The sequence below is a fragment of the Megalops cyprinoides genome, chromosome 5 (genome assembly GCF_013368585.1).
Source record: "Megalops cyprinoides isolate fMegCyp1 chromosome 5, fMegCyp1.pri, whole genome shotgun sequence".
Taxonomy (NCBI): domain Eukaryota; kingdom Metazoa; phylum Chordata; class Actinopteri; order Elopiformes; family Megalopidae; genus Megalops; species Megalops cyprinoides.
Window position 1 is genome coordinate 38244544 of NC_050587.1, and position 13053 is coordinate 38257596.

Sequence of the window (13053 nt, forward strand, 5' to 3'; positions counted from 1 at the left end):
TAAACATATCTATTTTTGCTTTAGTATTGGGGGTCGGTTAGCATGTTCTTGGCTTTGATCAGGTTGCTGCAGAAATGCCTAAAGCTTAACCTCAAGTACAGCTGACATACAGCTAATGGGAAAACTAGCTCCTTTTGAAAAGACACATGCAAACACTAAAACATTAATTCCCTGGGGAAAAAAAGTTACTCCATGCTTGGGAAAAGTAAATGGAAAACAAGAGTCTGTGTGTGAGAATCTGATGTTGGCACAACATCATAACCATTAAAATTCCAAAAGTATGGTGAAGAATCTTCACAATGTTCAGGCCAGCAACTACAATGACAAAGTTCTTTACAAAACATATTTTTATTACAAATAAAAATGCACCAAAACTCATATCATACAGTAGTTAGTCACAGCCATTGCAAAAATAATAGAAGTTCATTCGCGTATGTCAAACCCCATTCCAAACACCCCCCACCCACACCCCTGTGCCCATATTACTCTCCCTCCCCTTGATGATAGCAATCATAAGCTGCCATTTGCCTATCTGCACCCCCCACTCTCTCCCCTCTCCTCCTCCAAGTGTAATCAACCCCCAACACCTTCCCATGGCGCTAAAACTCTCTCCCACCCCTATCTATGTCTCTCACCCTTACAAACACAAATACAACTGTGAGGAGAGAAAGGTTAATACAATATTTCTCTCTCTCTCACTCCTCTTTACACAAGTGCTAAAAGAACAAAACAGCAACAGCCAGAAACCAAAGTATGAAATCACTGTACATGTCTCTTTGCCAATGTAATCCTGTGTTTGGAGGGCTATGTGTGCCCACCTCACAAACCAGGTAAGCCCCCCACCAACTCATTACCAACAGTGCCTGCTCTACATAATACAAAGAAATACAGTTCCGTTCCTAATAGATGTACATGTGTCCCTGGCAGAAAGGTGAGTGGGGAGAAAAGTTACTTTGGGCTCTGAACATCAGGACCAGGGTCCCAGTCCAGGGAGGGGAAACTCTCATCTCCATGGAAACTGCGAGGATGCTGAGAGGCGTGAGAGTGCGCTTGCATGGCGACAGTCCGACACCAGAACCATGGGCTGGTGCTGCCATTCGCAGAACCTGCAGGTTTGCCTCTAGCACGCGTGCACAAGCTGCAGCTTGGACCTGAAAAAGAGTCCCTTTCATCGCGCTTCACATCACTGTCCCTCCTGCCTGCATATTTTCTCACGCCCCCGTGAAGAAGCAACCGGCAGGGGAAGGAAAAAAAGGTGTCTGCACACAAAGTCTTTGATTTACCTGCAGCGTCAAAGAGAGGCAACGGGCGGAGTGCCCCCCGCCTCCCCCCAACCCTCCACCTGTCCCCTCCTCTCCCTCACACCTTGGTGGCCAGCGACTGTGCCTCGGTCTTCTGCGTCTGGGAGGACAGGGAGCTCATCTGGCCGTGCATGGCCTTCTTCAGGTTGAGCAGGCAGAGGCACTGGGAGCGGAAGCGCAGGTCGAAGAAGGCGTAGAGGAAGGGGTTGAGGCAGCTGTTGACGTAGGCCAGGCAGGTGGCGTAGGGGTGGGCCAGGAGCAGGAAGGTGAGCACGGAGCAGGAGCTGGGGGCCAGCTCCACGTAGGCCAGGGCGTCCATGCTCTTCAGCACGTGGAAGGGAGTCCAGCAGAAGGCGAAGACCACCACCAGGGTGGTGATGATCTTCAGCAGACGCCGCTTCTTCTGGTCCTCCTTGCGCAGGTTGTTGAAGTGGCGGGTGACGGTGCAGCCGATGAAGCAGTAGAAGACGGTCATGGCCAGGAAGGGCAGCAGGAAGCCCAGTGCTGAGGAGGAGAGGCTGAGCCCGGCGATCCACTGCGGCTCCTGCAGCCGGCTGGGCGTCACCAGGCTGAAGTCCATGCCGCAGGTGGTGCGGTTGCTGCTGGGGTCGTGCACGGTGGTGCGGAACAGCAGGGCGGGCACCGCCAGCAGGAAGGACAGCAGCCAGATGGCGGCCAGCGAGGCCAGCATGGTGCTGCGGGACCGCAGCTGCCCGCTAGACAGCGAGTGCACGATGGCCAGGTAGCGGTCGAAGCTCAGGCAGGTGAGGCAGAAGACACTGGCGTACATGTTGACCAGCACCACATAGCTGCTGATCTTGCACAGGGCCACGCCGAAGGGCCAGTGGTAGCCCAGCGCGGTGTAGACCGCCCACAGCGGCAGGGTGATCACGAAGGTCAGGTCGGCCAGCGCCAGGTTGCCGATGTAGACGTCGGCCGCCCGCCGCTTGGCCTTGGACTTCCAGACGGTGAAGATGACCACGCCGTTGCCCGAGAGACCCAGGATGAAGATGAGCATGTAGAGGATGGGGATGAGGGAGAAGGTGGGCTCCCACTCCGAGTAGTCGCACATGGTGCTGTTCTCATCCTCCTCGTACTCGTAGGGGCCATAATCCACCGTGGCTTCCATGTCGGAGGTAGACTTCCTGGTTTCTGCGTTTAAAAAATGCCGCTCACTCTCTCTTGGATTTCCGCCTTTGAGCCGGGGAAGCTCAAACCGACCGATTCAAAAGTGGACGGATCAGAACCCAGTGACGCTCGTTAGCGAAATGTCCTTCGCTGCATAGGAGTACCGGCAACAAAAATCAGAGAACGAAACCACAAAGGAAGAAGTAAACCTGTCTGCCGCTGGACAACAAACCAAAACAACTCAGAGGAGCAGTCTCTAGTGAGTGATGGCGTGTCTGAGTTCCCACTGCAGGGCAGCCTGTCTTTTTAAACCCTCTCAGTCCTCCACACCCCTTTGCCCCTCCCAGAACGACCCCCACACCTCCTTTTCCCCCGTCAATCACCACCCCAAACCTCTGCCCCTCCCCTCTCCTCCCCCCTGCCCCCTCCTCTCTGTCACACAGCAGCTCTGAATGTCTTCTTGTCTCAGCTCCCTGCATTTGAACTGTTGGTTGCGTGTTCCAATGGAAAACCTGCCAGTCACATTGCACAAGTTTTAATGTGTTTTAATCATGATGATTAAATCAAAAGCTTTCATAAAATTAAATGTATTTTAGTCATGTGGTTCAGGAATCTGTGTTAAAGCAGTGATGTTTAACATTAAGAACCACGGGTGGCCACTGTCATGGGAGATTACACACTATACAGTAATACACTAATTATACACTAATTAGAGATTGTGGAACTTGAGGAAAGGCCATTATACTCTTAAACTGTTATTCTTACGGTTGTGAAACTGGGGCACGCGTTTAAAATTGACTCAGCGTTTGGTGTTATTCCTGGCCAAAGATCCAAAACTTCCCTGTATCACTCCGTTCACAGATGGCAGGGAAACTGGCAGGCGGTTCGCAGGCGCGTGGCTCCCGTCTCTCAACCCCCATTGTTTTCAAGTCTTTAAAGCCAAGCCGAATTAATATTTTAAATCCGGCAGGGCGAAGGCGGGGGGCATGTTTATGGCAATGTCTTGCTAGCAAAAACAAGCCGAGACAAGCATGCTGCAGAATCGTACACACATCGGAATAAAATTACAATATTAATGCGACAGTGCAAAAGGTGATAACCGCCGTCAATTTCGGCTTCCATCCTGCCCAAACACGCGCCGCAGCTGCAATTTAAATATTCATTCCCCTTTGCAACAGGAGCGCTCGAAATTGCCTGTTCATGTTTCACAATGATTAAGCAATCGGAAACTTATGCCTCTGAATAATATTGCAAGACTATCGAAACTTAAACCTTGGAAAGCTTAACCTTATCGCTGAATGTTATAGCTACAATTGGATAAAAACATAAATTAAAAATGAAATATTTATAGTGGTCCTTATCCGCATGCACACATTGTGCATGCATACAGACATTAATACATATGTACATACATAAATACATATTTAAATAGCGTTTTGCAGAGTTCTTGCAATCTTCTGTAGTAGAATACTAGCATTGTCGTCTGCTAAATATGAGAACAAGAAGCCCATTAAAACTTTGTAATCAGTGAAATACGGTAATTGTGTCCGTTGACATGTTATTTTGACGGCGACTAGATTAAAGCGGATTTGAGACTTTCCTTCTGGTATAATTCCTGTTATCCGCACGCCAGTTGTAACAATTTAATTAATAACATTAGAGTAGGCGGGGACGGAGGAATGCGGTAAGAAAACGCTTCCAAACGTCGTAACCTACATCTAAATTTGTTCAGCACACAAACACACCATGGATGCATTCCTCATTGTTATTTTATTATTCATTGTTAGTGTCCGTTAATCATTCCCTCAACGATTCACTGTTTGCTTAGTGCTGCTGTTTGTCGTTATTTACCCAACTACAAGTGCAACGCGCGCTTTGTGGAAGTTTCTCTCCGGGGCAGCGGGAGAGTGCGGCGAGCCCGCATCTCCGCGTCACGGCAGACATCGGCAGGCTATTCTACAGTGGACTGATTGCACTAGAAGAAAACGGCCACTGAAACAAATGAAAATAATGTGTCTCCTTCTCTCTTTCTGTCTTTGTGTAGAGAGAGGGAGGAGAACACCACGCACTGTCAGTCGCCCCTAGCATGAGTTCATCTCTGAATAATGCTCCCAGAACATCTTAAATTGCTTGGCCAAAACAAAGCGTTCCTTCCTGACTAAATTGGAGGCTGGCAACAGTCCAACAGGACATCCTCCCCCTGATGAGTGTGTGTGTGTGTGTGTGTGTGTGTGTGTGTGTGCGCGTGTGGGCAGGGGGCTGTTGTGTAGGGACACCCTTCAGTAAACACAGGTGGTGTTGGGGGTTCTGAGAGGTGGGTGGTGGGGGTAACGTAGGTGGGTGCGCGTGGGGGGGGTGGGCGCAGAAAGCGGGAGCGGGCGGGGTTGGTCATGGCGACTGCGAGGCAGGCGCTCGCTTTCACTCGGCACCCCGCTCTCCATCGCTCGTTAGCAGGACGGCGGTGGCGCCCAGACGCCGCCCAGCGAAGACACAACTATCACTCAACACCGCTGACCTCCGCGCCCCTCTCACCCGCGGCCCACACGGACCGCGGGCCTCGCTGTCTCAGGGGGAGGGGGGTAAGGGGCCGTTTCATTTTGTGTCTGTCTTCCTGGCCTCCGCTGCACCCCCGTCTCGCAGGCGTTTTTTAGAGGACACTGTAAAAGCTGAGGGCAACATGACACACTCCGGCAGTCTCTCTTGCACGATACTGTGCCAAATTTATACTCTGTTAAAACTGTAAAACTGTACTCTGTAGCTTTGGGTTTATAGGAAGGATAATCGTTGAAATCCTGTTACCTGGATGCTGTGAGATAATTGAAGCTGTCAGAGACTGTCTTCCCTGAGGCTGCCGTCTCTGTGGGGCTCGGTGTGTGAGCTGGCTCATGCTGCCCTGGTACCACACACACCGGGGACGAAGCGAGGTGGGGGTCACAGAGAGATGGGGTGGCAGGACACAGAGGTGGGGGGGGGTAAGATGGGCACCAGTGCACGTCCACCTGCAGGGACACCATTGGAATCTCAGTCTGTAAAAGTCTGAAATTCTTTATTTCTGGATATAACACAGAACCAGCTCGGGGACTGGCACTTACCCAGCAAATTAAACGGCGTGAGGACACCTCTCCGCCTGGGCCCCTCCTCTTTCCCTGTCACCTACCTTGACATGCAGGGGTCCCGGTGACTGGCACTAGCCTGCTAAGGAGCCAGGCCAGGCTCACACCCCCATGTCATTGACCCCCACGTGCTGTTTTGGGGGACACGGAGGTGTAGTGGGGAGGGGAGGGGGGGGGGGGGTTGTGAATCATGCATATGTCTGGGGAATACACAATACAGTTATTAGGGGTTAGAGGAAGGGTTTGCTGTGGCTGCTGGAATTTAATTTTAAAGCTTCAGGTGAGAACGCCAGACTTGTGACACCTGGGCTTTCTACCAGAGGGTTAAAGGTTTGACTCCTATATGGGGCATGGCTGGTGTAGTCTTCAGCAGTTGCTTCAATAAACAACCAGCTGTATGAATGGATAACATGCTAAAATGCAAAATATGCAAGTTGCCCTAGATAAATGTGACTGGAAAGCAAATCAACTGCAAGATTTATAATTTCCCAGTCTGGGAAACTATGAGAATCATGAGGACAAGACGGACCCCAGTGAAAACAATGCATATGCTGCCAACCAGTAAGATAAATTCAGTCATACCTACTGGCACCCAGGAGTTTAGGGCTTATTAATTTCACTCTCAACACGAGCTGGAAAAACCCTCCCCCCTCCTCAACCTTCCCCTGGCTGCTTATTGCTGTTTTGCAGAGAGACAGAGATCATTTTGTATGCTGTGTGAGAAATGTGTGAGTAGACACTTGGAAAAACCTCTTAGCTCCCTTGCCTCCTTCCCTTTCGAAACCCTAGATTCTGCTCAGGGCTAAAGCTGTGCTTCTCTCTCCCAAAACAAGGGTCTGGATTCAATCACCACTTATCCTTGACACTTAATGACTCACAATTAGCCAGTGTTCCTTTTTTATTTCGCACGAACACAGTTTGGCGAGTTCAGCGATCACCAAAAGTTAATTGAATAAATTTGTGTTTCATGTACAAAACAAGAAAACCCCTTCAGTTATTTGTTAGGTAGAGTGAAGTGACGCGTGTTGGTTGGCCTCAGCTCGAGGAGCTCCAGTGACCTCGGTCTGAATGGTGTCACCTCGGCCTTTGCCGGGGCAACCGGAGGAGGTGAAAGACGATGGGGATACTGTTACCGCCGCCACAGCAAGCGCCTTCCTGTTTATTCAGCTACAACGTATCTGTTGGCCCAGAGCGCTGCAGACCAACGGAATGCAAAAATAAAACAGAAAAAACCCCAGTCAACAGTTCAAATCAAGTCTGAATTCATGACCACCAGGCCATGAACCTCCCAGCTTTAGCTCAAAGTTTTTTAAACTTATGTGCTTAGCATGCCCCCCCCTTCTAATGGAATTATGCATTATATATTATGACTTTATACAGTAGCAATAATGAATATTCTTCAAGAGAAGTATACTGTATATAACATTTCACTATGTTATAATCACCTCATGATTATGTCACTTAGCAGGTGCTCTTATCCACAACAACTTACTTATCTATTTATATGGCTGGATATTTAGTAAGGCAGTTTTGGGTTAAGTACCTTGCCCAAGGTGCTTAACTGTAGTGCCCCAGCGGGGAATCAAACCGGCAACCTTTTGGTTATGATCTATGCTCCTTAACACTATGTCACACTGTTTCCATAAACCATAATCAGCTTTTATACTGCTGAAATCATGAATATTCTTCATATTCTATTCTTCATATTCTATCTATTCAAACAGATGGGTTTTTATATTGAGTAACATGCAAGAGTGGCAAAGCAGCAACCCGTCACGGATTGGACCCTGCAAGCCTTCAGTCAGTCCAGTTCCCCAACCTCTTCCCTCTGTCATCTCACCCTGCTTACTGTGCAGCATGACCTTGTGATATTTCATCCTTGCAGCTAAAAGGATCTACCACTCCGCTTCTACTGTCTGCAGAGAATACTTAGGCCTTATGCACGTATTGTACAGGTCCACCTTGGAGCCATAGCTTGTGCGCAACGCCAGAGATCTCAGCCCCTGACAGAATTCCTAATAAGGCCACGGATGAACTGCGGATCAAGACGAAGCAAGCTCTCCCACCGTAACCACGGGAACCCTGTCTCCATCGCCTTTCAGATCCCCTGCCAGGGGAGGAACTGGGGTCACAAGGTGTTTCCCCCTCCTCACTCAGCCCCACCCACACCCCCCTTCCCAGAACAACACCGCTGTCAATGAACTAAAGAGCAGGCCAGACAGGAAGGGCTATTATGGTCCTCTGACCAGCATATTTACTGTGGCTTGCCCTAGGTAGAATATTTGTTTAGAGAGAGAGAGAGAGACGTTCATTTTTTTCTTTTGTTGTTTTTTGTTAAAGTTAGCAGCGTAAATATTTTTCTTTCACGCAAACGTACTTAGGGGAAATCTCCATCCAGTGTTTGCCGTGTCAGAGTAAAAATAGCTCTCGTGCAATGAGAGAGGTCCAAAACACAAGCCTGAGGGAGGGAGGGAGGGGGGGGGGGCAGAAACAATTTAGGTCAAAAAGCATCCTCCACAGGAACCACACACTGCCAGCGTGGTTCTTTCCTTTCACCCTGAAAGCATCCATGTGGGACCAGACAACACGGCTCGCAGATGAGAGGAGTGAATTGGCAGACGCGCTAACAATAGTTTTCAGTGGAGGAAACTGTGTACCAGGGGAAGCTGGCCATTGTTGACTTCTTCTCGAGTGAACCGGGGGGGGGGGTAGCGTGATGGAAAGTGCTGTCTCCGGCGGGAATCTAATACAGATGAATTTCATCTCTTACACCGGGCTTCTGTTAACCTTTTAAATCACCTCTATTTACAAATGATAACTTAAAGCAATGCTTGGTCATGCACAGAGCAATTCTCACCTGGAATTCTTCTGTCAGAGATCTAAGTAACGTGAAAAAAGGCTTCAGAATATTACTTAAGACATACTTTTTAGCGCTGTATCTCCCCCCATCTCATGTCACAATGACCTGAATATGCATTCTACATGATGAGTGTTATCATCTTTATATTTTCTTAGTCATGTGCTATTTTTCATATTTTTTTAGCAGTTTAGTAGTTTTGGCTTTTCTGTTGCTGCTGCATTATTTGACATGTATCATATTATCTGTGCTTTGTAGGAAGAACAGCTGCTGTATTGGATGCTAATTTGAATTCTAATAAACTAATGGCACAGTAATATTTAGGACTGTTTCTGCTGAGGAGGTGGGAGAGTGACGAACAGAAGTCGGGGAGTGAAAACAGGAGACATTTAAAAAGGGGAGTTGGAAAACAAGAAAGTAAATGAGCGAAGAGGCCAGATATGGGCCAGTGAATGGTGGCTCTTTTGATAAGAAGGGCATTGCCGGAGCACACTGAGGCTGCTGGGATCTACAGCGCAGTGCTGACAACAGCAGGGTCAAAGGTCAATGTCTACCTCCCCTGTGAGGAAAACAGAGTCTGATTAGGTAACGTGGTCTAATGCCCTGCCAAATACACTCTCTCCTGGGACGAATATGCACAATCATGTAGGAATACACGGTCACGAACATGGGTGTACGCACGCACACACACACACACACACACACACACACACACACACACACACGCACACGCACACGTATACAGACGTGTGCTTGTACTCATACATATACACGCACAAGTACATGTGCACACACACAAATGTACACAAACACACACTAACATTGCAAGTTCTGCATGTAACAGAAATCGGGACCTTGTCAGGGACAGTTCCCATGAACCTCAGGCCCTCAGACTTTCCACAGCAAGAGCTTATCTGCACAAGGAGCCCTCACTCCCTACATCCTGTCACAATCCTGCAAACACACTCTCTGTCCTGAGTCCTGAGCCCACAGAGGCAGAGGGGCAGACCTAAAAAATACTGTCCTATTCTGGCTTAGTCAGTGGTGTTTTCCGCAATACCCCACTGTTGCCACGTTCATTTTTATAATCTGTGATCGCCCTGCTTGCAGCAATATCTGCTTCACAAGGAAAGGAATCTGCTCTGTAGCCTTGCATCTTAACCAACAGGCCTTTCCCTAAATCGCATGTGCTGTGCAATTCTGGTATGGAAACACAATGTGATAATTGCAGCTGTCCTAAATAAATTGTCACAGGGAAACGTTTGTATGAGGATGTGTGTAACAGAGATAAGCATCCCACAGCTTGCATGCCAGCTAACCAGTTCATTCATGAGAGCAGCAAATTTTCCCAATTCCCAAAAACGAATGAAGCACGTAGAAGAACGTGAAAGGAAAGATTATCATGGAATGGAACTGTTTTGCTCAATGAAAATCACCCTTTGGCGTGGGAGCCCTGGAAGTCCCAATTCATAACCGCACCGTCACACTGGGGAACCCGATGATAAAATCAACAGCGGACACTTTTACACTCATTCCGCCACAACAAAGAGATGGAGAGGCAGTACACAAGCTGGTCTCTAACTTCACATCTGCCCGGCCCGCTGTTCGGTGGAGGGGGGGATCGTCACATCTGCCCGGCCCGCTGTTCGGTGGGGGGGGGGGGGGGGGGATGTACGTATCAGGGCTACACACAGGCGCACGTGTATCTGTGTATCTGTTTCTCAGAGGGCTTCCTCTCCGCCTGTTTCCTCTGATCAGGAAGTGCACATGCCTCTCTCTGGCCGCGGGGAGCATATCTCCCACAATCCCGTTCTGCACGTTCCTGGATCCGTTCCTCCCCCCCCCCACCTTAATCAAGCTCTGAATTATCGTTGCCGTCATCGTAACTGCTGATTGCGATTACAGGGAGAGGAGGATGCTGAAAAGCACTTCCACACGCTGCCAGAGAGCCTGTAGCCCTGTGAGCAGGCCCTGCAAGCCATGCCAAACGCCTCATTCAGATTTTCCACTCGCATGATCATTATGTAATGTTATTTATTGGGGTGGCAGTGTAGCACAGTGGCAAAGAACAGCATTCATGACGAAAAGGTTGCTGGTTCGATTCCCTGCTGGGGCACTGCTGTTGTACGCTTGGGCAAGGTACTTAACCCAGAATTACCTCAGGAAATATTCAGCAGTATAAATGGGTAACATTGTAAAAAAAATTGCAACCTATATATGTTGCTCTGGATAAGAGTATCTGCTAAATGCCAATAATGTAATTTATTTATTAATATTCTACCACAGCATGCTGTCATTTTATTTTTGGTGTCTTCTTGCCTATTCCAGGTCAGGTCTGTATTTGCAATGGCTTTTCTGTGTGTCACTGTGCTATACGATGTTCTGAGGGTGTTTTCTGTGTTTCACTGTGCTATACGATGTTCTGAGGGTGTTTTCTGTGTTTCACTGTGCTATACGATGTTCTGAGGGTGTTTTCTGTGTTTCACTGTGCTATACGATGTTCTGAGGGTGTTTTCTGTGTTTCACTGTGCTATGCGATGTTCTGAGGGTGTTTTCTGTGTTTCACTGTGCTATGTGATGTTCTGAGGGTGTTTTCTGTGTGTCACTGTGCTATGCGATGTTCTGAGGGTGTTTTCTGTGTTTCACTGTGCTATGCGATGTTCTGAGGGTGCTGTACTGAACACAGGTTCAGTAACCGAATAAATGATTAACATCTTAAAAAGATTGCCAGTGGAACATTCTCAGTCATTTTCCTTTAAGGCTGCACAGATTTTATTCACGAACATGCGTACGCATTATATGATATGTTCCTGGAGATCGTGTGGCTAAATACAGGGCGTGAAAAGTACAAGACAGGTACAGGTGCACTCTCTGTAACTCTATCGTACCTGAGCGAGGGTAATGCTTTGATGAAGGTCTGACCCCAGTGACTGTGTTTCGCAACAGACCACACATTTACATTGTTCCTGGAACCCCAGCTGAGAGTCCCCACAAGCGCAGAGGAAGATCCGCTCGGGGAGAATGTTAAACAGGAAGCGGCGCCACGCGCCCATGTGCCAGACTGCTTGTATGACCCCGTGTGGAGCCCGAGTGAATGCAGGCCTAACCCAGGAAAACTGTGTTTGTTTATACAGGCCGAGTGAATGCAGGCCTAACCCAGGAAAACTGCTGAGTTTAAACAGGCTGAGTGAACACAGGCTAACCCAGGAAAACTGCTGTGTTTATACAGGCTGAGTGAACACAGGCTAACCCAGGAAAACTGCTGAGTTTAAACAGGCCGCGTGAATGCAGGCTAACCCAGGAAAACTGTGTTTATACAGGCCGAGTGAACACAGGCTAACCCAGGAAAACTGCTGTGTTTATACAGGCTGCGTGATTGCAGGCCTAACCAGGGAAAACTTCTGCGTTTACACAGGCAGAGTGGACTCAGGCTTACCAGGGAAAAGTACTGCGATTACACAGGCAGAGTGGACTCAGGCTAACCCGGGCAAAGTGCTGCGTTTATACAGGCCGAGTGGACTCAGGCTAACCCAGGCAAAGTGCTGAGTTTATACAGGCCGAGTGGACACAGGCTAACCCAGGCAAAGTGCTGCGTTTAAACAGGCCGAGAGGACAAAGGATAACCCAGGCAAAGCGCTGAGTTTATACAGGCCGAGTGGACAAAGGATAACCCAGGCAAAGCGCTGAGTTTATACAGGCCGAGAGGACACAGGATAATCCGGGCAAAGTGCTGAGTTTATGGTCCCATATGCAAGTTGAGTGGACGCAGACTAACCAGAGCAACGCAGGTTCTGCACCACCACACGGAGGGGTTGAGGCGTGCAGGGGACACGTCCCGACCTGCTCGCTCTCCCTTTGTGCCCTGCCTGAATAATAATGCAATACACACATATTTCTCTTTCGAGACACTACCGGACACATTAACACCTGCAGCTCAGAGGCGTTAACAGCAGCCCTGACGTCAGCTCCCATGTGTGCATGCATAATCACATAGTTACAAGTAAGAGTGGAGCTGTATTTCTGAAGTAAATGGATAAAAAGGAAAAAAGCATTGTCTTGGTAACAAGCTGTTGTGACACAGTGAATTTTAAACATATATGACTATAGAGATTATACCAAAATATGCAATATCAGCAAAATCTGCTTAAATATTCTACAGCTAGTTGTTCCCTCCCAACTTACTAGTATAAATTAATAATACAAATCATCTTTGCTAATAATTCAACAATATATGCATATGAGAGGCTTACTGTGATCTCTAAATACAGCAACAGTGATCCTCTGAGAAAAAGAAATAAGCACATGTCCAGCTACACCCAAAGTAAAAGAGACCCTTTTCAAGATCTTTACCTCAATTTACCCGGCAAGTTAATGTTTACAATCATATTTCATTTTGAATAGAAAACCTCATGCTTTTTTACTTCTGAAACCAAATCGCTAAATGTTTATTCCTTGCAATTCAAAGACGGTTCCTGTCTCTTAGTGAGGGGATGTAATGTTTGGGAGAAAATGGGGGGATATGGGGAAAGGGAGGCGTTGGAAACAAACGGAGATGGGAACTTTACCAAGCAGACCTGGGACTGCTCTGACTCCCATTTCTTTCCATTATTGATCAGTACAGAACAGACAGCTTTGTGCAGGGACTCCTACATAG

The 13053-nt window shown here is 48.1% G+C and overlaps 1 protein-coding gene across 1 annotated transcript; it reads right to left on the minus strand.

Moving 5' to 3' along the window:
* Nucleotides 1-374: 374 nt before the first annotated feature.
* Nucleotides 375-2694, minus strand: LOC118777943 (apelin receptor A-like). The gene has a single exon (XM_036529212.1). It carries the CDS (start codon nucleotides 2428-2430, stop codon nucleotides 1360-1362), a length of 1071 nt encoding a protein of 356 aa, XP_036385105.1. The 5' UTR covers nucleotides 2431-2694; the 3' UTR covers nucleotides 375-1359.
* Between the last annotated feature and the right edge of the window lie 10359 nt (nucleotides 2695-13053).

Excerpts from the sequence above, each read along its gene's own strand:
- LOC118777943 (XM_036529212.1), bottom strand. The coding sequence starts at position 2,430 with ATGGAAGCCACGGTGGATTATGGCCCCTACGAGTACGAGGAGGATGAG.